At 48.1% G+C, this 26,009-nt stretch overlaps 1 protein-coding gene across 10 annotated transcripts in view; it reads right to left on the minus strand.

The window, feature by feature from the left end:
* Window positions 1-26,009, minus strand: part of Tnks (tankyrase) — a 242,880-nt gene that overhangs the window by 37,090 nt on the left and 179,781 nt on the right. For all 10 annotated transcript variants that reach the window (XM_089578276.1, XM_089578274.1, XM_089578278.1 and 7 more), the window contains 2 exons: window positions 18,713-18,896; window positions 9,639-9,747 (listed from right to left, as the gene is read on the minus strand). In XM_089578276.1, the coding sequence (XP_089434402.1) occupies window positions 9,639-9,747; window positions 18,713-18,896 (293 nt within the window). The remainder of the gene's footprint in view (window positions 1-9,638; window positions 9,748-18,712; window positions 18,897-26,009) is intronic.

Below are 26,009 nucleotides of genomic sequence, written 5' to 3' on the forward strand. Positions count from 1 at the left end.
GAGCCGCCCTCTCCCTGGCCGACATCTCGCTGCTCAACTGACTCAACGAGTGCGTCGCCTTTTGCGTGACGTCAGTATCTCTTAGCGGTAGGAGCGGGAGTTAGGCCGCTGGCGGAGGCTGCGCGTCCGCCAGCGAGCGCACGAGGCCCCAGCTTTCACAGCTCTTGTGACGTCATATCACGTGGTGCGCCGATGAAGGTCAAGTGGTAGCTAAGCGGCCGTGCACGGCGCAGCAAGGAAGAGCTCGGTTGTGCGAGTAATATGCTTCGCATAAAAATGGCCAAATTATCTGAAAGGTGAATTATCGAATTTCAGAAGAAATTAAGCGACAATGGTGATTTTTCGCAGTTCCGTCAAATGCTTTAATTCATGTACGTTGTCAGAAGTGTTGAAAAGGCTGCACCCCGCTTTTCCGAAGGAAATATCTAAAAAAAAAATCCTTGCAAGGGTCCCACCCAACCTTTCAGAAGTAGTAAAAACGCGTCGGAAGCAGTATAAATGCATGAAAGGGCTGCCTCCCCCTTTCCTGAAGGAAATAAAAAAAAAATCCTTGTAAGGGATGGGTGAGATCCTTACAAAGATTATTCCTGCGTTCCACCCAACCTTGGGTGGGACGCAGGAATAATCTTTGAAATGTGCGTGCACAGTACCTGCCAGGCATCGCTCACAGATGGCCTGCGAGGCCCACGGGTCATCATCACCAGTGTCATCAACCTTTTTCCACCTCTGCGAACTTCCACAATCCATATCAGCATCAGTATCACCAGCTCCAGCTTTATGAGGTTGTCAACCACATGTGCACTGTGGCTTTCGTATGCTGTTTGCTTTTTTTTCTCTCATGAACTGCTGCCTACCATTGCAAATTTAGTACAACGGGCAAGCACCTTAAAGGGGCCCAGAAACACAATCTTGGTTAACTGTTTTGCCTGTTTATTGCATACGGTGAGTTATAATGGTGCTATTAGCGTCGGTAATGCCGCGTATATTCCGTTTTTTAATATTTTAATGTCCTCCCAAAAACAACTTCATGGCCCTGATGGTGTCGCCATACAGTGGCGGGTTTTTAGCAGCGGATATGACATCACCTGGCGCGAGCTTGATGATTGGACAAACAGTAAATATACTGCAAATTGTGTGAATAAATAGAGACACATTTTGTCGCCTGTCTGCGTTTTATATTAGATCAACAAAAACAACTTGTTTGTCTTAGATAAAAGCCCTGCAAAGCAAGTAAAATAAAAATACACCACCAGGGGCGCTCTGGCATGGAAACGACGCTGCCCGTCTCAGCAAGAACGAGTTACAGAGAGCAGGCAACCATGGAGTACAAACTTCCGCGACGTGCTCTGGCTGGCTGTTTTGATTGGTTGCGCCAGGTGCCGTCATTGGGAGAGCGAAATAGGAGTGGGAAGCCCAACCAAAATCGAGTTGAGGGCAGTGTTTTGTTTGCTTGTATTTTGAAATTTCTTCACTGAATAACTCCCGTTCCTGTGCATCGATTCCTGTAATTCTTTTTAAGTCAGCATCTGTGTGACATAAAGAACCCACCTGAAGTATAGCCGGTATCCCCCCAAGCAGTGTTTCGCAGCCCCTTTAATAGCTATGTGAATGGCTTTAAACTCAAAGTCGTAGAGTTTGCTCTCGAACATGGCAAGTGTGTGGCGGGCAAGAAATTCGATGCAGACGAGAAGCTGCAGAACACTCAATGAGTGACGACGATTGGGCGTAGAATAAATGCTACTCATTCCCATTGGTGTTACTTTTTCCTTGAAAAAAAAATAAAACATCTTTTTCACACATTGCATACATGAGCTGCACCCCGAAAATTGGCCCTCAAATCTGGAAAAAGAAGTGCACCCCTAACATGTGTATACGGTATAGTAAAACCTCGTTAATTCAGAAAATCACATAATTCAGACAACTCATCCGGTCCCGTCAACCACATATGCTATTCTATGGTGTAAAACTCCCATTAATCTGGACAAATCTAGCCGACCTTCGGTTAATTCGGACAGGCGGTGGAGCTTGCATGCATACAGGGAGGCCATGAGAGCAGAGGAGGTGAGATGATGATGATAGCGGCAGCAGCACTGGTGTTAAACTGAAATGTAAAGGCGCCATTTGCATCGCTGTAAACATCAGCCAAGAAGGTAGTGGATGGGTTTTCTTGTTTTTTTTATTGCCCGGCCGCACCGCTGCGTCTCAACATTTCTTTTTTCCTTTGTGTATGTGCCGTGGAGCGAGGTGTGTGCGTGCTAGGGGTGGTGTGTGGACAGCGTTCTTCGTAACAATCCCAATTACGCTGCGTTCTTCGGCTCCTGTGATGGTTACCGAGGCCCCAGCGAAGCGGCCGAAGTATGTGGCGAAGGACTTGGCAGAGAAAGTTGAAATATTGAAGGCTGTCAAGGAAGGAATTCCGCGACAAGCCATCACGACAAGTTTTTATGTGAAGAGGAGCACGCTGAGCTCACGCATCAAAAATGAAGCTCAAATTTCGCAAGCTTACAATGGACAACAGTTCTCAGACAAGCGGAAGAGACTCCGAACGGCAGCATACCCGAAGCTGGAAGAAGCACTGCTTCGATGGATTGCGGACGCACGAAACGCGCAGCTGCCCTTGAGCGGACCTTTCATCTGCGCACAAGCAGAAAAGTACGCTTAATGATGGACATCGGAGGTTTCAGTGCATCAGAAGGGTGGTTGGACTGCTTCAAGAAGAGGCATAATAATCTGGTCTTCCGCAGTGTCTGCAGCGAGAAAGGTGCTGCAGATGCAAGCATGGAGAACAATTGGAGGACTGAGCTTCTGAGGCGCCTCACTGCTTATGAGCCCTGCAACATATTTAATGCCGATGAGACGGCACTTTTCTACAAGGCCCTGCCAGACAAGACACTCGCTCTCAAAGGAGACCCTTGCATGGGCAGCAAGCGAAGTAAGGACAGGGTGCTGCTGATATGACCGGCACGGAGCGGCTGCCGCTGCTGGTTATTGGAGAATCGCAAAAACCGCGGTGCTTCAAGAATATAAAACAGCTACCCGTGAACTACCAACCCAACAAAAAGGCTTGGATGACATCAGAAATATTTCAAGCTTGGCTGCGCCAACTAGACCGCAGCTTTTGTGCGAAAGAAACGCAAGGTACTGCTTGCCCTCGACAACTGCAGTGCACACAGCAATGTGTCAGGGCTGGAGAATATCGAGCTGCTCTTTCTGCTTCCTGCTTCCCTCCAAACTGGTAAGCAGGTGTTTGAATGCATGTTGTTGTGTTTGGAAGCAGGTCGAAAGTATGACATCACTCTTCTTAGTGCAATGCATATATTAGTGCACGTGTGGCACAATACACCACCTGCAGTAACTGCAAACTGCTTCAAACACAGTGCTTTCACTGAAAGCATTGACACCATCGATGTGGATGAACTGGACGCCAACCACGAAGAAGAGAGAGACTACAAAAGCACTCTGCCACCGAATGTTCAGCTGTGCATTTATGCCGCAATCGACAGTAATGTTGCCGTTGCCGGCCATCTCACTGACAGCGAAATCATTGAAGAAGCTTTAGGGAGTGAACAGCCGAGTTCCGAAGATGACAACGATGCGCATGATGAACTGCTGCGTCACACTGTGACGGAGGCTGTTGAGGCTCTGAGTGTCCTGGAAGACATATGAGCAGGTTCTGCAGACAGCGTGCGCGCACTGCATCATTTGGCAGAAGTGCGCAAAGTAGTAGCAGCGATGCAAGTTTCCCGCACAAGGCAGTCAACAACAACAGATTTTTTCAAAAAATAAAAGTATGTTGATGTGGGGCACTTTGTGGTGATCTTTTCTGGTCCTCTCGATAATTTGACATTCGATTAATTTGGACATTTCTTCTGGTCACGTGAAATCCGAATTAACGGGGTTTTACTGCAGTAAGGGTCTCTGCAGCTTCTTTCACTGCGCAATGCTGTAGTGCTGGAGCTTCCGTGCATGTGGCGTTGCACGTGAAGAGGCTTCACTGTTCAAATGACAAACAATAATGCACCTACACTATAGCGGTGTGCATCAAATAACAAGAGTGTACATTAAGCTTTTGGATGATGCCTTCATTGTGCTGTAGAACAAGCAAAATGCGCAGAATGCTCAGGCAAATAAAGCCTAAAAGGGAGCACTCACACTGCCGGAGTGAGACCCCTGCCTTAAAGGGCCATAAACAAATCCACTTCTTCAGGACAATACAATGTAAAAATTAAGGACCATACCTCAGCCAAACTTTGCAGATAGTTGCAGAAAGGCTTCAGGATTGTAAAAATGAAAAAGCCAAAAATCATATTTGGCCAGAATCATACCATGACGTCTCTTCAGTGCTTCAATTCACAAGAACATCATGTTTAAAGGGACTATGCAACGAATTAAAAGTCGCTTGTAAATGTTTTCAGTGCCTAGAAATGATGCTAAGAAGCATTCACACCAAGCATGAGTCTTCGGAGCTGAGCTGGCAATTTATTATGAATTTTTAAAAACCGTGTTTTTTAAAATGCGCGGGCCGATTGGTGTCTTCGTAGAGACCGATTTTGAAACTAAAATTGTGAAAACAGACGCCACTAGTCCCATGACGTCGGCAGGCCGCCACACGCTGTCATTCGCTGCAACCACGGCAGCCACGACGTCACAGGCACACTTCCGGTAGCCGTGAAAATCGTCTGCTCGAGCCGCTGCGCGACCCCCTCGGGCAAGCACGAGCCAGGGCATTGCCTTCACGCATATGGTTTCAATTTACCTCTGCCGCCTCTTTCTGTTAAGAGTTTGGGAGCCACTCGCAGTGCCTTTGTCGCAGTGACAAGCAAAGAAATCCAACGCGCACTGCAATCCAGGAAGACGAAGAGAGACCGGAGAGACGCTGCCAACGCTGCTGCTGGGATGCTGGGTGCAACAACCGGAAGTCGCAAACCGAACTTCAGCGAATGACTTTATCTATACCGGCACACTTCCACACCTCAGTGCCCAAACTGTCCACACACATATGCAGACATAGAACACTGCCTTACACAGTGCCACGCAGCCTTCCAGTCCCCCACCTACCCTTTCCCCCCACCCCCACCGTGGCCCATCTGGCTCGCCTCCCTGGATCTGAGACTGCAACGTGCCCTCGTCACCTTGGCCCAGGACGTACTGAACGCCTAATAGAAACGATGTTCTAATAAAAGTGTCACCTTGCTAAGCCACTCAGGACAAGAACTGCAAAGCATGATCAATCAGTTAGACAGGCAGAGCAGAACGGTGGGGCTAAGAATTAACATGCAGAAAACCAAAGTAATGTTCAACAGCCTAGCAAGGGAACAGCAGTTCGCCATTGGTAGCGAGGTGCTGGAAGTACAGTGGAACCTCGATTATACGTCCCCCAGTCATGCGACGACCCGCATTTTACGACGAATTTGTGCGGTCCCGGCAAAACCCCCATAGAGACAATGCATTAAAAACCTCGGTTATACGACGCAAATTTTAGAAGGACCCCGTTTCGTACGACGTCTGGCTCTGGCCGTACCGTCCGTCAAAAAAAGGTCGTCAGCAAACGCAGGCCGGAATGTACCGTATTTTTGCGATTCTAAGCAGCCCCCCCCCCCCCCCCCCCCCCTTATTTTCTGAAAAAAAATTCTCAAAAAAAAACTTTGCATGCGAATCTAAGCACCCCCTTTTTTGCGTGGAAGAGAGCGTTGCCTAGGCCGCCAAGTGCACTTGCTCTCTTTTTCGTCGAGCCTGTGCAGTCGGAGTCCCGAGGAGGCGCGGCCTGCGCGTTGTTGTTGTTGTGATTGAGAGAAGGATGAAAAGGAAATCGCACGGGCCTGCCTACTGGCTCGAGCCAAGCCATCACCGCTGCCAAGTGCAGATAGAGGAGAGTTAAAAGATCAGAGGAAAGATAAAGAGAAAAGATAAGACGAGCGTCGCAGCAACAAATGCGTCCGCCGGAGCCGACGCAGATAAGCGGGCGAGGCCGAGCTTGCCGAAGCGAGGACAGCTTTCGGCGAGGGCGTCCACGGCGCTTTTTGTGTTGCTGCGTTCCGACATTACAAGACAGATGGCGGCACAGAACTGTCTGCAGCTATTTTTCTTTTGAATGTTTCCTAAATAAAATGTTTTTTCTCGCGCCCGTTTCATCGAGATTTCGCCGCGAAAAGAGGGGCCCCGGGGAGGGGGTCAGTTTAGATTTTTCGAATCTAAGCACCCCCTCTCACTTTGGGCATCGCGATCGTGAAAAAAAGGGGGTGCTTAGAATCGAGTAAATACGGTAGGCACACTTTAGCCAGTCGATAACCGGTGCACCTTAATCTTTCCACCAATCAAGAAAACCGCGCGAGCCACTGCTACTGCTGCCCCGCTGCTCACAGCAGCCTCAACGGCCATTTTATCTTGTTCGTTGAAGACTAGCCCTCTGCCGGCAAAAATGTGCTGCATTTGGTTTAGTTTAGTTTAGTTTATGGGGTTTAACGTCCCAAAGCGACTGAGGCTATGAGAGACGCCGTAGTGGAGGGCTCCGGAAATTTCGACCACCTGGGGTTCTTTAACGTGCACTGACATCACACAGTACACGGGCCTCTAGAATTTCTCCTCCAAAGAAATTCCAGCCGCCACGGCCGGGATCGAACCCGCGTCTTTCGGGTCAGCAGCCGAGCACCATAACGACTGAGCCACCGTGGCGGCTGCTGCATTTGTGTTCCGAAAAAAAAAAAAAAAAAAACGAAGTTCAGACGTTAAAAAATATCACGCTTGATTTTCGATTATACGACACCCGGATTATACGACGGTTTCGCGCGGTCCCCTGAACGTCGTATAATCGAGGTTCCACTGTAGTAAGAGAATATGTCTACTTAGGGCAGGTAGTGACCGCAGATCCGGATCATGAGAGGGAAATAACCAGAAGAATAAGAATGGGGTGGAGCGCATATGGCAGGTTCTCTCAGATCATGAATGGTAGCTTACCAATATCCCTGAAGAGAAAAGTATACAACAGCTGTATCCTACCGGTACTCACCTATGGGGCGGAAACGTGGAGGCTAACAAAGAGGGTTCAGCTTAAGTTAAGAACAACGCAGCGAGCTATGGAAAGGAAAATGATAGGTGTAACGTTAAGAGATCGGAAGCGGGCGGAGTGGGTGAGGGAACAAACGCGGGTTAATGACATCCTAGTTGAAATCAAGAGGAAGAAGTGGGCTTGGGCAGGGCATGTAATGCGAAGGCAAGATAACCGCTGGTCCTTAAGGGTAACGGAGTGAATTCCAAGAGAAAGCAAACGTAGCAGGGGACGGCAGAAAGTTAGGTGGCCGGATGAGATTAAGAAGTTTGCGGGGATACAGTGGCGGCAACTGACAAAGGACAGGGTTAATTGGAGAGACATGGGAGAGGCCTTTGCCCTGCAGTGGGTGTAGTCAGGCTGATGATGATGATGATGACCACCAAAACCAGCGAATGACGTAATCATTTGTGGGGCCCAGTCCCAGAGCTGTTTTCTGTATTTTTTTTAGGGATGCTCCGCGTGTACGAGTTAGTGGGGGAGAGGAACGTAATTTTTAATCGTTTCTAACTTCGTTCTCATTGATGCTAGCTCAAAAATTCTTGCGCTGGGGTGAAGAGTGATGGAATGCCCATCTTCCGTCTGCTTTATGTAATCTCAATTAATTTATTGCATAGTCCCTTAACATACTTCTACCATAAAGAACTTATCCCTGATTAAAACTTGCTTGCCAGAACTTAACTTTCTCCTTACCACGAAAAAATGACCAATTTTGGGTGTTCTGCGCACTGTAATACACCAAACTGTAGCTTACTAATTATACTTCCGAACAAAAAAAATGCCACAGTTGTGTGCGCAAAACTTTTTGAAAACTTATTGGTTAAATATGCTGGTAAAGCACACAAAAAAATACAAGCAAAACAAAAATAAGCTGTACTGAACCAGAAATTGATTACAAAAAAATTTTTAAATGCAAATCGCTGCATATGTTCTTAGCTACCATTCTGGCTATTTTCAGCTGCATACATAATACACTGCACTTTCCGCGGCTTTTCAAGTTAGGCAATGGAACTGCTGTGCCAACTAGAGAAAGCAGTCGCGCAAGGATATGAAGTGGACGCAGATGTGGGATGTGCTGCACACAACACTTCTTCTGAGTTCTGTTCCTTTTTATAGCAGAGCTTGTAGTTCCTCCTCCTCTCCATTTGTTTTTGTTTTTTTTGTTTTTTTCAGTTGGTAACGAATCGGTTGTATGGGTGAAGAAGGGGCATGGCCTTCCTCGACATCATTATCATCAAAACTCTGCTGGCACATTTGGTAAATAAATCACCAAATAAAACCACTCTCATACTTTACAAATCAACTGCAGTACATAAAATGTGAACGGTAAAATGAAACACGTGCGAGCACGCGCTGATGTACAGGGCCTCTGATACGAAGTCTTGTAATCAAAACAGAAATCCGACCATTCCATGTGATTCCTGAACTCACTGCTCCTGCTATAAAAAAAAAACAGCATAAGAGCCAAAAATGTGTCACTGTAGCCTTTCACCTTTGAGGAGCGCGTAGCGAAACGGACGCCATGATCAGTGACCAACGGACTATATCTGATCAAAGTTAAATTTTTCCCTTTGCCTCTTGGTGTTAGAAGATGAAAAGACAAAACTGAAACCAAAGAAATGACATTACAGAAGCAAACTGGATGGCGTCTTTCACCTTTGAGGAGCACGCAGCGAAACGGACGCCATGATCGGTGACCAACGGACGACGTCTGATCAAAGTTAAATTTTTCCCTTTGCCTCTTGGCCAGAACAGCAGCTTGGGCTTGTTGGTGATCCATCTCGAAGTAACAGCGCAAAAACATAGACGGGACACATAGAATAAGAAGACACCATGAGCGCTCGTGGTGTCTTCTTATTCTATGTGTCCTGTCTATGCTTTTGCGCTGTTACTTCGAGATGCCGATGCCACTTGGTGTTAGAAGATGAAAAGACAAAACTGAAACCAAAGAAATGACGTTACAGAAGCAAACTGGATGGCGCCTTTCACCTTTGAGGAGCGCGCAGCGAAACGGACGGCATGATCTGGGAGAAACGGATGACGTCTGATCAAAGTTAAATTTTTCCCTTTGCCTCTTGGCGTTAGAAGATGAAAAGACAAAACTGAAACCAAAGAAATGACGTTAGAGAAGCAAACTGGATGGTGCAGCTTGTCCAGGAGTGCATGGACTTGAATTTTTGGCGGCAAGCTCAAAACGTCGGTCATACATGACCACTGATGGCCTATGGCACGGTAAGGAAAGAGTTAAGAGGCAGCACTGATTGTCATCGTCAAATTGACACACCAAGTTCATTTTTAAGTGGTAATAAAAAATGCACACCTAGGCAAATGACAAGCTAGCTAAAGGGTGAAACCACCACTAGAATATCAAATGAAAAAACATCACAGCTGGGTTATGCCATAATTGGTGAGTGAAATGTACACTATGCAAATGAGCAATGGAACCACTCAACCACTGGTGACAGCGCACATAACCGTACGTCATGGTCCCTTTCCACTAAAAAAAAAAAAAAAAACTATTCCCTTTGTGCACACAAAGAGAAAACCGTACTCTTGTTGCAAAAGGAAATAAAAAGGAGGGGGTGGAAGTTACCTGTGGCAAATGTAGCAGGAGCGATCTTTGTGTATAGGGCAGCCCGTTCCTCCGCAAGTGCCATAGACATACTGGTTGCTCTTGGACGAGTTCTCTGCAAAGTAAATGCCTAGACAGAGAAAAAAGGAGGAAACCATTGACTGAAATACCTATAGTAAAAGCTTGTTAACGCACAAGCCCCCCCACAGCTCTGTGCATTTTAATGGCGCACTTCTTCCATTCCGGTGCCATCAGTTATTTGTGTGGTGAAGCCTTCTCACACGCTTGTGACGGGCCTCCACCGCTACCACATCGCACTGTGAAAGGGGCCCTCATCATTTGGGAGCTGTCCTGCTTTGAAGCTCCCGTCAGTGGGCACACACAACACATTGAATAGTCACAGTCGCACTGTGCCAATGTCAAAAGCAGATGATCATTTTGCAGTCTTTCACCACAACAATTTACCATGATGAAATCGGTTCCTCTCAGGTTTTTCGGAGTCATTCAGTAATTCACACTTTGGATAATCTGATCATTTTTTTCCGATCCGTTCAACTCTGAATAACGAGCTTTTACTGTACCACCTACAAAGCAAGCAATGGTTCATTAATTTGTACAGTAGCTGGCTGATTTTTCAGACTCCAATAATCCAGACTTGCACGATATTTCAGACTTTGATGAGGAACCGTTGCGCATGTCATAGGAACGTGTACAAATTCACAACAGATATTTTGGACTCTGTAGAGCACAAAAGTTCCCATTTTTCACACTGAAATAGACACCGGCAACACTGTGGAGATTCGTTTTTCCGACCTAATACAGACGTGAGCAGGCATAATTGTCACAACCGACTCTTTGCCCCTATGAAAGGCGCCACCATTGATTTAAACAGAGTAAGTCGAACGGACTGGCTATTTCTTCCTCAGTGCTGCCACTAGAGTTAATGGCACGAATGGCACTCCTTTCAATGCCACCTAGATGGCTTAGGCCTCATTCTCACAGCCGGCCTCCTCTACGCCACGGCGGCGACAGAGGCGGAAATCACGGCCACAACGGAACGGAGTGGTGTTCTAATCGAAAGAGGCGCCGGACACCGGCAAGCCAGTTTGGGTGGGCGCTCGCTGCTCACTGCTTTTGCTCCCTCACTGCTTTCTTCGTGACCGCGCACCCACGCACCCGCACATCGCCGTCGCCGCCGAAGCCGCGACGCTCGCCAGCGCCATCTCTTGGTCGCAGCAAGCAAGCGGTGGGTCATGTGAAGCGAGCTCGCGCTGTGACTGGCTCGCTCTACGTGGGGCGGGGCTCCGTCGCCACCGCTCGACGGAAACGTAGAGCAGGACCCGATGGCACCGGCGCCCAATTTCGGGGGAAAAACGGTCCAAAAACAGCCCCCTCCATCGGCTGCCAGCGCAACGAAGCAAGGAAAAAACCAGTTGTAAGAATGTGGCCTTACAGAGAAGAGCTTGTGAGCCATGGCATGCGACTGCATTGAAAACAGGAGAGTGCCACACCACAGTTGCCCGCAGTACAGGGCTGATGGGGGGATGAGGGTGCAGTCGAAGGCGCTCGCTTCTACTTCTACCTGCGGGTTCCCCTTCGCACTTGCCGTTGCCCAAGTTCTCGTTTCTCGCGCACAGTGGTGCAGGGTGTGCATTTGGCATGTTCATGGCATGACCTGCACTCAGTCGCATACTCTAGTATCGGTGACGTGAGGTGACACGGACATGAAAGCAAGACTTTGGCTTCAATGCAATCTAATATTATCGCTTGCAAATGGAATGCAGCAAACAGCCAACAGTCGGCAGACAGGTTTTTGTAAGTGTCACCCGCCTAAAAGCATGTCACACTGCGAAGACATCTGGTCTTCAGTCATGTTGCTGTCATCGTCGGCCCAGTGTGACAGCTTGGTCTTCCACAGACTAGGTATGCCGACTGGTTGGCCGATTGGGCTAGTGCGACAGGCCGTTTACAGGTTATGGTGTACGCTGTCCAAGAGAGTGCTGCACCCGAAGGAGACAACGCGCGGTGCAAGCACGAGAGAGATCCAAGAGAATCGCCGCCACCGGTCGGATTTTGTCGTGGCTCCTGCATCCTTGGGTGATATCTGCTGGGCGGGCCCGTGAGCCCGTAACAATATCAAACCCGGATATATCAAATTATTGCTTGCATCTAGTGGTTGGACTTTTCGTTTTTTTTTTTTTAACCAGGTGGACTTTTCTTGGTATTTATTTCAGAGTGCCGTTTTTATCATTTTTTTTTGGTGACATAATGTGGTACCCCAGTGCAGTCAAAAGTCACATATACCGTATAAATGAGTGTAAGGGCCGCACCCGCGTATGGGCCGCACCCCGTTTTCCCGAAGGAAATGTTTAAAAAAAAATAAATCCGTGTAAGGGCCGCACCCAAACTTTCCATGACCCAGGCGGGAATAGCCTTCTAAATGCACGCGCCGTGGCCTCCGCGATCGGCTCCGGCTGCGAACAACGGTGCGTTCAATCGCGAAGCGCTTGATCGCAGAGGCCAAGCACGCGCACAAGAGCTTCCAAAAACCGTCCATGAATGGCGCCCGAGGCCACAGCCATCATCATCATCGTCAATTTTTTTCTCCACCGCGACTTCCCGCTATCTAATCGGCATCAGTATCGCCAGCTAAAGCCTTTTATGGTGTATTAGCGCATTCGCCGTAGTTGTGGCTTTCGCGTGCTGCCACCGAGTAATGCAGTTTTAGCACGATGGGCAAGCACCTTATCAGCTACACGGCTGGGAGTTAGCTCTTGAACGCGGCAAGCGTGCGGCGGACAGGGAATTCGACTTGGCCGAGAAGTGCGTCCGATGACCGTGCAATCAAAAGGGTGCATTGAGAAACACAAGCTGCAAAAAGCGCGCTTTCCGAGGCGAGCCGTGAGAGTTTCCCGAACTGCTCTGCTATGTGATGGAAATGCGGAACAACGGCTACGCGTTGACAGCGGACATGCTGCGCAGCTTCTTTAGGATGAGCGTGCACCAGAGCACAACACCAGCTCATCAGAGTTGAAATACTCCGCGAGTGACGACTGAACGTAGAATAAATGCCGTTCATTCCCTGATTGCTATGTTTTTGCTTTAAAAAAAATTTTTTTTTTCTAAATCGCGTGTATGCCACACACCGAAAATTGGCTCCCGAATCTGGAAAAAAAAGTGCGGCCCTTACACGCGTTTATACGGTATTTAACTTGGCTTCTCTGTCAGCCTCAGCTTTCGCTTTACCAGCAATTAACACACAAACGGTTTTACCTGGTAAATCGCTCAGAGCTGTGCTTGCAGAAGGAAATACTACAGCAAAAAAATGTTAAGAGGCACTTCTAAACCAGAACACAAATGGAAGTTGATTGGTAAAAATGTGGATTTTCATGCTATTGCTGGCTTGTTGGGCAAAGTTGAGCAAAAGGGTGGGTCATCACATGGTCTGCATACTGATGACAGTAATGCAACTGCCACTTGATCGTCACGGTAACAAGAACATGACTTTTTCGCGACACTTATGCATAGTTTCGAGTGTCTTTAGATACAGTGAAGAAACCTGACAAATCAAGTAACTGCTTTAGGTGGGTGATGACAGTGAAGGGTGCTTCGCTTGTAAATGACGTTTGGTGATTCAGTGGAGCCTCCCAGTTGAGGCATTAAAACGCATAACTGCACTCCTTCGTCCAACACTTCACAATGACTTTGGCACTTTGTTCATTTTCTCCTTCGACTGAGTGTGCACGTCATGGATAGTGACCTCATATTGAAGGGTGATAATATGCCCTTGAAAATTGCAAGCAAAAGTGCACCACTGTTGCCTGCATTTGCTCAACTTCTGTTCCGTACATCACAACTTCAAACATATAAAACATTCAATATATCAAAGTGGCGCCTCTCCTTTACCCCCAATATCCTTACAAAGCCCAGCACTGCTGGCAGTGCTAGCGACCCTGCAATGAGGTGAGCGTGCGGTGTGCTTTTAAGGAGGCCTTTGGTCTGGCAAGCTTATTTTCAACGCGACACTGCTGTTATGCGGGAAAGTTGGCGTTCGGGGCACCGGATGTCATGCGGCGAGGCCAGCCTATCTGCCCAAAGGCTTACAGTGGCTCTCGTGTGGCCTGCTTCATTGCTGAACGCAACGCAGAAATCAACTGTATCCTAAATTTAAATGAGATATAAAGTGTCATGTGATCACATTGCGAGCGACTGGAATGTAGTGTCGTGTGATCGACTATGACGTGTGATGATGCAATGCTGAGGGGGCGTTACTCTCTTGTTAAAAAGGTGAGTGAGCAGATCGCTCGGTGTTTGTCTTCTCCTGTACGGCCCAGCATGCCGAATACACACGTTACTTAGTCGTTCTGCCTCCGCTTCGCTCACCGTGGCTACAACATAATTGGCGACAAGGATGGGATGCTGCCGGACTGCGTAAAACTCATCGCAGTGTTGGTGGAGGGCGCTCCGCCGAGGTATAGGGATGGCAACGCTTGGAAGATTCGACCAGTTCATCGATGATGGGGATGAGGACTTTCGAGTCCTATGTGGAAAGGTTTTGTGCATTTCCTGAAGGCCTCCAAGGTGAGCGACGACCTCAAGGTCTCGATGTTTATAACAGCGATAGGCAGGAAGGCTTACAAGACGCTGAAGACTTTGCTAGAGCCTAGAAAGCCAGAGGCCAAGACTTATACAGAACTGGTAGAAGCGCTGCGAAGTCATTTCACACCGAAGCCCATGATCACAGCAGAATGATTCAAATTTAATAGGCGGTGCCAGCAAGAGGGAGAGTCCGTAGCAGCATATGCAGTGGAGCTGAGGCGATTGGCAGCTTCATGCGAATTCGGGAAATCCCGCCACGAGGCTCTGCGAGACCACTACAATTTGTAGTGGGCCTCTGCGACAGCGCAACGCAAACAGAGTTGGTGAAGAGAAGCAAGTTAGCGTTTTCAGATGCCTGTGACATTGTGAAAAGCATCAAGCTAGCGCGGAAGGAAAGTCTGGAATTTCAGCCGACAGGGGTGCAAAGTACAGTCAATGCCGTGCATCATAAGCCAGGCGGTGGGAAACGGCCACAGCAGCGTGCAACTTCGCAACTGCAAATTTCGCAAGTATCGCTCTCTGCAAGCTTTACGGACACTTCGCGAAAATGTGCAAGTTCAAGTCTAGAGGCTCGGCAAATGCAGTAGCTGAGGACATTGAGCAGATTGAGCAGCCCCGGAGCTCACGGAGGACATTGAGCAGATTGTGAAAAGCTGTGGCACGTGTCAGTTAACACAAAATGCTCCGCCATGTATTCCACTGCGAACTTGGGGTTGGCCGACTCGCAGATGGCAAAGAATCCATCTGGACTTCGCTTTCACGGATAACCAGTGGCTCCTAGTCCTAGTCGATGCACATTCCAAGTGAACAGAAGTGTTCGTCATGCCATCCACCACTACCAAAGAGACCACTGAAAAGCTTTGGAGTGTCTTTGCGTCGTACGGACTACTGGAAGAAATAGTTACGGACAGAGGCCCTCAGTTCTGTGCCAAGAATTTCACAGACTTCCTTCACAGGCATGGGGTGCAGCATACCAGGACGCCACCGTACCACCCCACATCAAATGGAAGCGCAGAGCTGTATGTACAGACCATTAAAGGTGCACTGAAGAGGAATCTGAACTCGTCTTTTTGCCGCGGGAACTCAATCTACACCTTCCGAGCATTCTTAGAAACTTCAATTTATTGCCCTGTGTGGCCGATTTCCCTAATTAAATCGAATTAACGTCCGGCTCCCGCCTTTCTTTTTGAATTCTGCCTCGTACGGTGGGCGGAGTCGACCGACGCGGGGAGTGCCTTTCAGCCAGCTCCGTGGAGGCTTTGCTTTCGCTTCATTTTGTTTTTTAGGTTTCCGTGAATAAATAGTTTCATTTGCAGATAATATAACCGCAAAATAAGCCCGCGGAAATAAAAATACGCGCGGACTATTTGCTTCTACAGACTACTACGTATTACTCCGCCGATGGCAGAGCGGCAAGCCGCCACGGGACTGGGTGAAAGGCACTCCCCGCGTCGGTCGACTCCGCCCACCGTACGAGGCAGAATTCAAAAAATAAAGGCGGGAGCCGGACGTTAATTCGATTTAATTAGGGAAATCGGCCACACCGGGCAATAAGTCGCAGTTTCTAAGAATGCTAGGAACGTGTAGATCGAGTTCCCGCGGCAAAAAGACGAGTTCAGATTCCTCTTCAGTGCACCTTTAACTCTTTCCTGTCCGCGCCTATTCCCATCGATAGCCCGCTATCGATGGTTTCAAGTTCGTATTTTCCCGCTTTTTTGAAGCTTTCCTGGACAACTAGCACCATCCAGTGTGAAATAAAGGAACTCTTCTTTCAGTTTCGCTTTTGGTTTGACTTTTTCCGCCAAGCAGTGATTTTAGAAGCCTCTCCGGAGTCAGCTGACCGGCGCTCCTTGTTTCCACCATGGCGTCGACGTCGCGCGCTGCAGCTGCCCCGAAACTGCGCGTTTCCACAGAAATTGATGCTCCTGAGAGTTCATTTTTGGACGAGAACAGCAGCAGTGAGGATTCAGAAGACGACTTCGGCTCTTCAGACTTCAGCACCGACAGCGAAACTGCGTCAGACCGATCCGGAACGTCAACAGCCATGCCTCGGTAAGTTTCGCTTTCTCCCCCGAAATGTTCCGCTTTTGCTGCGCGCTTATCGGAAAAGATCAGAGTGTTCTGAAGGTCATCACTCTTATCTGCAGGGTGTCAACGTCTTTCGGGCGGGATTATTTGCCGCCGGCAGCGCAGAGAGTCGTGTTTTCGGCTCGAAGACAGCCAGGGGTCGACCTCGGCGTTGCGTGCCGGAGTGTCGCACGGCGCTCGGCGGCGCGGTCGTCAACAGCTTCATACTTTTTGACGCGCATCGCCAGGAGCATCCCGAAGCGCCAGAATTGTCGAGGACATCAAGATTTGATCACTTCGCGTTCAGACTTGAATTGATCGAGCAACTCCTCGGATTTGATGAGCCACATCCTGAGGACGCCAATGTTCGCCCTCTGTTTCCGCCTCGTGATTCACCTCAGGGGCTGCAGCACAAGCCGCAGAAAATGCAAAGTACCGGAACTGCAAATTGAGCTACGAAGAAAAAAAGGTGGAACAAAAAACAAATGTTTTCTGTGAGACATGTGCGGCCAACCTCTGCTTCACGGCAACAAGGAACTGTTTCGCGCGGTGGCACGATAGTCACTAGGACTACTGTTTCCTTTCCTAGCCCAGCTAATACTGTTTGCAGCAAACTAAAATTTGCTGCAATGTTGCATCGATCCCTGTTGTAAAAAATGTATATTTTGAATTTTTTTTGTTTTACTTTTGTGACGAAACTTTGATGTTTTTGTGTGTTTTTTCTTTGTAACTACAATTTTCTTTCTGATAATTTTTTTTTCATCTCTTACTCAATAAACATGTTGACTGTGACTAATAATAATGTGAAGAGAATTTCCTCCTCTACAATTCGGTACCATACACTCCTGTACCAAGCAAATTTTGTTAAAAGAAAAAAAGATATTAATGATATGACCTGAAAACCACCATTTTCCCCGCGGACAGGAAAGAGTTAAGCAGGACCTTCTGTGACAGGTTCTCGACTAGAGAAGAACAGGGATAAATGCAACATCGGGTTGACCAATTTCTGCTCACGTACCGAAACACACTAACTGCAACCATGGGCCTAACACCCGCGGAATTGTTTCTGTCATAGAAGCCACGCACATGCCTTACCTTTCTCCAACCGGACTTGGAAAAAGCGTCGGAAAAGACAACAGGTTCTACCAGACGAAAGAGAAGGCTAACAAGAGAGGGCGGTCATGGAGATCATTTGAGAAAGGCGACCATGTGCTCGTGCAAGGACTACGTCCAGGGGAGGCAAAGTGGCTGCGGGGCGTTGTAGAACAGCGGTGCAGTGCATCCACCTACAATGTTAGAATAGGGCAGCAACAGAGGTTTGTGCATGCCGACAACCTGCGTCCGTGTTCGTTTCAAGTGTTGAAGCCAGGCCAACTGAGTATCCTTCTGTGATTAGTTCAATGTCTGATTCTGTCCCGGAAGGGTCATCTGCTGTGAACCCTTCCTTGGCCAAGTCTAAGCCACAAGATTCATCAGAACCACAGCCTGTGCACCCCGACCAAACATCTACGTTGCCGGGACAGAATGCCAGTTCGCCTGCAAGGTCCACGCTGCCTGCATCACCACTCCGGGAGCCTGCGCCACCTCCAACCTCTTCGGAGCAGTGCTCGTTCTCAGAAGCCTCCCGATCATTATACCCCACAGAGCAGTGTCATGTGATCGCATTGTGAGTGACTGGAATGAAGTGCCGCGTGATCGACTGTGACATGTGATGATGTAATGCTGAGGGGGCATTGCCCTCTTGTTAAAAAGGTGAGCAAGCAGATCACTCGGCGTTTGTCTTCTCCTGTATGGCCCAGCATGCCGAATAAACATGTTGCTTAGTCGTTCTGCCTCTGTTTCGCTCACCGCGGCTACAACAAGGTATTATTGTGTTTATAGTGTGCTGGTAAGAGAATCAGACCTCTTATGATCGGCGATGGCAGAAGCCATCGCCGATCATAGCACAGTGCTCAAGCACAGCAAGCACAGCACAGTGCACAAGCATAGCACAAGCACAGTGCACTGCAGCTACGATGCAAGGTTAGCTAGGCCTAGCAACGCCCAGCGAGCAGTGTGCTGCCAGTATGCCAGCGAGCAGAACGTTGCTGCAGAAAATATGCCATTAGCGTGGGTGAACCAGAATTACACTTCTGTGTCACAGATAGACTTATCTGTTGCCATGTTTTCCATATTGAATTATTTAACTATTCTGCGATCCCCTTCAAGTTCAATATATCCAGGACCCACTGGATTCCAAATGCGAAGTGCTGCAGTAACTCAGGTGACCATGCAGAATCGAGCAATGAAAGATACAATTAGATTCTTCAGACCCAGTTACTTGAAAAAAAAAAAAAGAAGAGAGATAAGCTGATTTCTCTTGACCTGCACAAGAAAAAAAGAGAGAGCAGGCCATGCAGCAAAAGTGAGAGAGACAGGGGTGCACTCACCAGCTCCAAACATGCCCCCAATATAGGCATGGCGCTCATCAAAGCCTTTCTGGACAATGGCATTGATGAATGGCGAGCCATGGAACAGCATGCGTTCGTTGGACTGGTTGTGATTCTCCTCAGCCACCTCTTTTCTCCGGTGGCAGTACCGCTCCAAAAGCTTCCGGTTGCGCACTTTTTGAATCTGCAGAACAATGCAATCTCCACGTCATGAACTTGTGATGCCAAGAGCATCCCAAGGGGTAACCTGAGCCCCCTACAATCGATATCTAATTCAAACAAGGCTGTCTGCTGCAGCACTTAGGGGAATGAGGTCAAACAGGTGCAGCCTCATAACCAGAGTTTTTATTGCCAAGAGAACAAATATAAAGCACCAGAGAACACATAAAAGGTACAAAACACACAGGCAAAAAAAAAAAAAAAATCCCCCTGGACTACATAGACTGCTTGACCGCCGTTAGCTTTGCATAGCATGGGTCACAGTTCAGTTTAGCCACAGTTCATCACAAAAAGTGACAATAGGTGTGCCCGTGATCAAGTAGTCTATCTAGTCTAGAGGCATCCATGAGTTTTGACCCTTTTTTCGTTTTAACCTGTATGATGTATCTGCTTTGTACCCAGATCGTTTCATGTTTCTTTTTTTTTTAACAGGTCCGTTGGATTCGCCTGCACTCCCTGCACCAGTTCCATAAAGTTCCGCGGCGGTACCGCCAGCGTGCAGCGCCAGTTCTTGCAGCTCAAGTGCAGCTTGGCACTGGCTGCTTCCAAAACGAATGGTCGCCTGCTGGCCTTGGCGCTGCCACCAAATTGCAGCCAGCAGCATGGCGCCCATATATCAACGGCCGCCAACATCCCGAACCGTGAAAAGAATTTTCAAACATCACATCGCAGCTAGGCGTTGCCATGCATCAGCCTTGATGCAGCCTCGCGGCAGCTAAGCGAAACGCACGTGTGTTCTTTTACTGAACACGACTGAGGTGTGCGCGCGCCAATTTGAATGTGAAGCGGTTGTTGCAACAACGTGCATCATGCTGCATGCACGTGTTTATTTTTAGTTAGCATAACCGGCTTCGAGTACTACTGTTATAACTTATTTAGTTCAAAGGACGGACGGCGGAGATGGGTCTGTTGGGAGCACGGTGGTCGAGAGATGCCAGCAAGGGTCGCCGTCCCCACCCCCGTCGCCACCTCCTCGGAGAGCCAATCACGTTCCATCAGAGTCGGGCCCATGTGAGGCACCGTTCTCATTGACCAGCGGAATAATTTCAGTATCTCCGCCGTTTATTGCAATGCGCAAGCCATCGTCGTGCAAGCTGTCGTCTGCTTCCATAGCAGCTGCAGCTGCACCATTTCAGCACCGGCCACTGAGGAGGTGCACAGTTTTCCTGAACTTTCCTGAACTAGGCCTGCAGAACGTCTGCGCTTTTTTTTTAACGAATGGCGTTGTGCAGACAGCGCCATCTTGCATCGCTGTGACGAATGGCAAAGTGGAGCACCGCGAGAGCCAGTTCACATAGTACAGGTGAATCGAACGGACCTATATTTGTTGTCTTCACAACAAAACACTAGCTGTGAGACAGCGCTTGCGTGTGCCTTCACCTTTCCTTCTTTCATCCTTGTCTGCCACTGCTGCAGTCTAACTATGAAGCCCCTCAAACTTGTCCAGTTCAGCATCCTCTTGCACTATAGTAAATTCTGATAATGACAAAAGGTATACTAAGGCATGTGAGACAATATTAAACCTTTCAGGTACATTCCAAAGCTCTCATATTTCCTTAGAGGAGTAGACACATCAAATTTACACTGCATATTTTTTCTTTGGAATGATGCAGAAGACATCAGTATGCACGGATCATGACGTGGAATTCGCCTGCGCCCGCTAAAATAATTTACAATTTAATTTTCCCTCTTATGTTGTTTTGATTTCAGTTTTAGGTTTAAAGGTGGAAGCTGCTTTTAGAAAAAAAAATTTATTAATGAAGTCGCAACTATGAAATTTTCAGAGATGTGTTTTTGAGCAGCTGATTCTAAATACCATATTCATCTGAATCTATAGTCTGATACAATTTAAGTCTGCAGTGAAGTTCTGCATCTAACCTATGGCGGCGTGCACAGGTCGCCTCGTTATACGGGACATTGCAGAGTTTTTCGTGCTGTCCTGCTGTTCTCATGACATCATTCTGGGCTGTGATTTGCTCACCCTTCATCATGCGATCATCGGTTGTGCCTGTACTAGCACTGAATTGTGGTCCGCTTTGTCCCCCCCTCGTGCAATACCTCTGCCCGTGTCGGTAAAATGCTGGTTGCTGCCGATACTGACATCCCTGCCTTCTCTGCAGCTCTGGTGCCCCTCTCTTGCTCCTGCGATTTTGATTAAACCGTTCTCTTCCCTCTGATTGATGCTGCTACCCGTCTCCACTGTTTCCTTCTTCTGTTCGCTCTTCTGACAATCTGTGATGGCCACAGCGCAGTTTACGTCACGAATCCTTTTTCTTGCCCATCAACGCTTCTCCGTGGCGAATGCCTGGGTCACGTCAAATCAGTCGATCACGCTCTTCCATACTCCGTCTCTGAAGATCCTGACCCTCTCCAGATAGATGCCATTGGTTCCCCTCCTGCTGTGCCAAACCAAGACACCATTTCTGTTTTTTCACGATCTATCAATGCCAGCCTTTCGCCTCCCCCCCCCCCCCCAACGTGCTCAGCTCGTCGCGTTACTTCAACGTTTCCGTCCATCCTTCGACTTTCCGCACACCTCTCATGGCCGCACATCCGTCGTCACTCGCTGCATCAACACCGGCACGCATGCCGCTTTGCGCCAGCGCCCATATCGCGTGTCGTCCCCTGAACGCACCATCATTACCAAAGAAGTGGACGACATGCTTCAGCGCGGCGTTATTCAGCCTTCCCACAGGCCATGGGCCTCCCTCGTTATTCCCGAGCAGAAGAAGGACGGATCCATCTGCTTTTTTGTTGATTACCGCTGCCTGAACAAGATTGCCCGCAAAGATGTGCATCCACTTCCCTGCTTTGACGATGCCCTCAACTGCCTGCAAGGCGCGGAATTCTTCCTCCCTGGACCTGTGCTCCGGGTACTGGCAGGTGCCCATGGCAGCTACTGACCAGCACAAAACAAAACGGCTTTTGTCATGCCCGACGGCCTCTACAAATTTAACGACATGCCATTTGGCTTGTGCATTGCACTGGCCACAGTTCTCAGCGGACTCAAGAGGCACACGTGTCTGTGTTGCCTTGACGATATCATCGTCTTTTTCAGAGACTTTTCATCCCACCTGGTCCGCCTCGAGCGTGTCCTGCAATGTCTGAGTGACGCTGGCCTGTAACTAAACCTGAAGAAGGAGTGCTGCTTTGCTGCCAGGAGGCTTACCATCTTGGGCCAAATCGTATCAAAAGATGGTGTTCTTCCCGATCCTGCCAAACTGCGTGCAGCCGCCGAGATCCCACGACCCACTTCGCTTAAAGAGCTGCGTAGCTTTATAGGCCTGTGTTCTTATTTCCGCCGCTTCATCCAGAATTTTGCTTCCATCTTGTCTCCTCTGACTGAGCTGCTTGCCGGCGACCCCAACCTCTCGTCTTGGGCACCTGCCTGTGATGCTGCCTTCTCCACACATTGGCGCCTTCTGGTGTCCCTTCCGATTCTTCGCCATTTTGACCCCCGTCAGCGCACAGAAATTCACACTGATGCCAGCGGCGTGGGCGTCGCTGCAGTTCTTGCCCGACGGAAATCCGGCTTCCATGAACATGCTGTTGCATATGCCAGCTGCACTTGGACCAAAGCTGAAAAGAATTATTCCGTGATGGAAAAAGAGTGCTTGGCGATCATCTGGGCTATTAGAAAGTGCCGTCCCTACATACATGGTCACCCATTCTCTATAGTAACTGATCGCCATGCGCTCTGCTGGTTGTCTTCCCTCAAAGACCCCTCTCGGTTGTCTTGCTCGTTGGGCGCTGCATTTTTAAGAATATGATATTAAGTTGTCTATCGCTCTGATGCCAACGCCCTATCCTGCTCACCAGTGACTCCCCTTACCTAGACACTGCCGACATGCCTTCTGAGCAATGCCAGGACCCCTGGATCGCTTCCCTACCACCTACACCATCTCCACCGTTCAAGCCCACCACTTTGCCATACGGGACAGCCTGCTTTACCACTGCAACTACCTTCCTGATGGGCGCAAACGGTACCTTGTCATTCCTCGGCATCTTTGTTCCGACATATGCGCCTCTTTCCACGCCGACCCCCAGTAGGCCCCCGCAGGTGTGGTCAAGACTTACACACGCCTTTGACTCCGCTTCTACTGGCGGGGAATGTACCGCTTCATCCCCCAATACGTTCGCGCCTCCCCAGAATGTCAATGTCACAAAGCCCCTTAGACTTTGCCTTCGCCTTAGACTTTGCCGCTTTTCTCATGGAGTTTATTTGATTATGAAAGCGAGGTCATCAGCTGTTTCCGCCTTTTAAGAGTAGTCATCTGCTGATGCAGTCAGGTCACTAACAGCTGCTTCGAAGGTCTTCCTTTTCCTTGTTGAGACTGTCAAGCAGTTCTTTAGCGCAGCACATTTTTGACTGCTTAAGACACTGGTCTTGAACCTATTTTCCTTATTTACCAACCAAAATTGATGAAACAAGGTGCGCTTGTGCATTTTTTTAATGTATTTCAAAACTGCAATTACTTTTTTTGTGAACCAATTATTTTTTGAGATAATTACACTAATTGTTCCAATTCTTGCGAGAACAATTGAAAAATAATGACTGAAGAAAAACTTCAGGTTAACGCATTGCTAGACACAAGAAAGAATAAGGAACACAATGTTGCAAGCAGTTTTTGATTGAACAACTATTTTTTATTTTATTGCATAATGAAGTCCAACGGTTAAAACACAGCAATGTAGTGGTCACAAAAAAAGCTATTTGAAAAAAATTTGAAGAAGAAATTTAAAAATCTGCTTGCAACATTGTGTGCTCCTCATATTTGGCTTCATGCTGAAAAAAAAAAATTATTCTATCTGCAATAGGTGCCGAAATATTGAGTTTGCAGACTTGCTGAGACCCCAAAATTCAGATTTTGAGAAAACTGCAAAAACAAACAGAGGTCATTTTTTAATCACGAAAAGTAGAAAATATTAATACATTCACAGTGACAAATCATTAATATGCCCCAGGAGCATAGTCTCTTTGATTAGTACAATCTTTGTGGCGCTTCTTCATGGTGTGCTGCACCTTTTCAGCAGATGCACGCTTGGTTGCAGACGCAGCTGAACCACGTCCGTCTTTCTCAGCCATGCGCTGGGCACTTCGCACGCCAGTATTCATGCTTAGCTCGCTCAGAATGCCCGCTGAACTCCTCTCATAGCCCGTATTTAACTTCAATACTGCTTTTGCTACAGCTGTCTGGACACCAATGAGAGATAGATGCATCTCTCCCTTTTGGTGCCAGTGCCCATAGGAGGGAATGCAAGCACTCATTGTTTTGCGTTTTCCCTCTTGCACAACGCTCGAGGAGTTTTCATCGGACAGACGCTCGCAAATATTCACTGCTGCGAAAATGTCACTGAGCACAGTTTGTCTCTATCAGGTGCTCACCATTGCACACGGAGCCAGAATGTTCACTGCAAAGGGGTTGACGTTTTGCGTACCCTTCACACGCGGTGAACTCCACTGCGATCCCTTGTTGCCGCAGTTGCAACACGAGAGGATGAGTTTCACAGCAACACCGTATTCCCGATCACCACGGTCGATTCTGACGCTGCCGCCACACGTCTAGCCTTCAGTTTCACAAAGAAGGCTGCTCAGCGAGTCCAGTCAAATCACAGCAAAACTGGTCTGATCAAGCGGGTTGACCGTGGCATCGCTGGCAGTCAAATGAGTATTACGTTTTGTTGCTGCAGTTGATGACAGCTCTTGCAGTATTGAGTCTGCTTTCTTCTTCGCTTCCTCAACATCGCAAGGTGTCAGCATTGCTGTATCTTGACGAGCACGGCCGACATTGGGAGCACTTACACCCGGGGGGCCTGCTAGGCCTACTTGCGCAACGGGCACTGCAGGCTCGCCGACACCGGCACTTGACGCTGAACTTCGCTCGTAGTCGATGTCTTGCAACGCCAGAGAACGTTTCTTGACACTTGCGATCAATGACTTCTTCCTTTTTTTGCCATATCTGTGCCTTGAAGCAGCGGCGTCGACATCACAGCCAAATTTCCGAGGCCGGCAGCACTTGTCAAAATGGCTTCCAGGCGTGTCTCTGAAGCGCGCAGCAGACGATGGAAAGCAAGCTCAGGCAATCAGGCGATCCTTTTTTGTCATGTGCAGAGACTAGCGAATAGTAACGCGCGTGGGTACCTTTTTTTATATGTTATTTTTTACTCAACCAATCGGCGGAACAAAGCACTGGTGTACGCAATTTGGAAAGGAAAAACTGCTCTTTCAAACAATACCAAGATCGCCATGAGCGCGGGCGTGAGACGAAAGCTGTACTTTTTTTGAAAATGTGCTGTTTTGGCGTGAACGATGGCTCGAAATTAGCCACAAGGCTTGTTATAAATTGATATTACGACTCATATATTAATTGAGGATATGAGAAACTTGGCAAATTGGTAGAATAATTGTTGTAGATTCGAAAAATGCAGTTTCCCAAAAATCAATTTTTTGGTGATTTTTTCTCGTCCAAGACCCGCGTACCCCCTTTAACACGTTCTTGTTCCTGCTTCTTCTGGGCTCCAAGATAAGCACTATAATGATGCCTTGCAGCTTTTTTTGGAGAGTCCCAAAATCTTATGTGCTTCTTTGCAGGCAAGATTTTTTTCAAAATCTCCATTTGCTTCTTTTGCAGGCATTTGTTTCGAGACTCGCTGAAAAGTATGATAAAGCTTTTGATACCGGTCTATATCTTGCTGCAGCGATGAGACAAAAAAAAAAAAGGTTGGAGGCCGTGACAAGTCACATAAGCCCATTTCTTTTCACTGCCTTTAGCAATCCCACTATCAGGAAACATGCACTTGAATAGCCTGCCTGTTTCGTATGACAATATGTACGAGTACAGTTAAAACTCAATTTAACGAAGTTGAGGGGAGCCGTGAATTATTTCGTTAAATCGAGAACTTCGTTAAATTGAATGAGGCATTTCTTGGGCACATAATTCGGTACATTCGATTATAGGGTATGGCGGCATCCAGAAAGCTACCGCAGCATCATATTTGTGAAGCGTAAATGCTCCCAAAATGAAACTGCGGACCGCAGAAACGACTGGCGCCGCTAGCGCGTATGAAAAGAAACAAC

This window comes from Amblyomma mixtum, chromosome 3 (genome assembly GCF_055824585.1).
Source record: "Amblyomma mixtum isolate Tamu chromosome 3, ASM5582458v1, whole genome shotgun sequence".
In the NCBI taxonomy this organism is placed as follows: Eukaryota; Metazoa; Arthropoda; class Arachnida; order Ixodida; family Ixodidae; genus Amblyomma; species Amblyomma mixtum.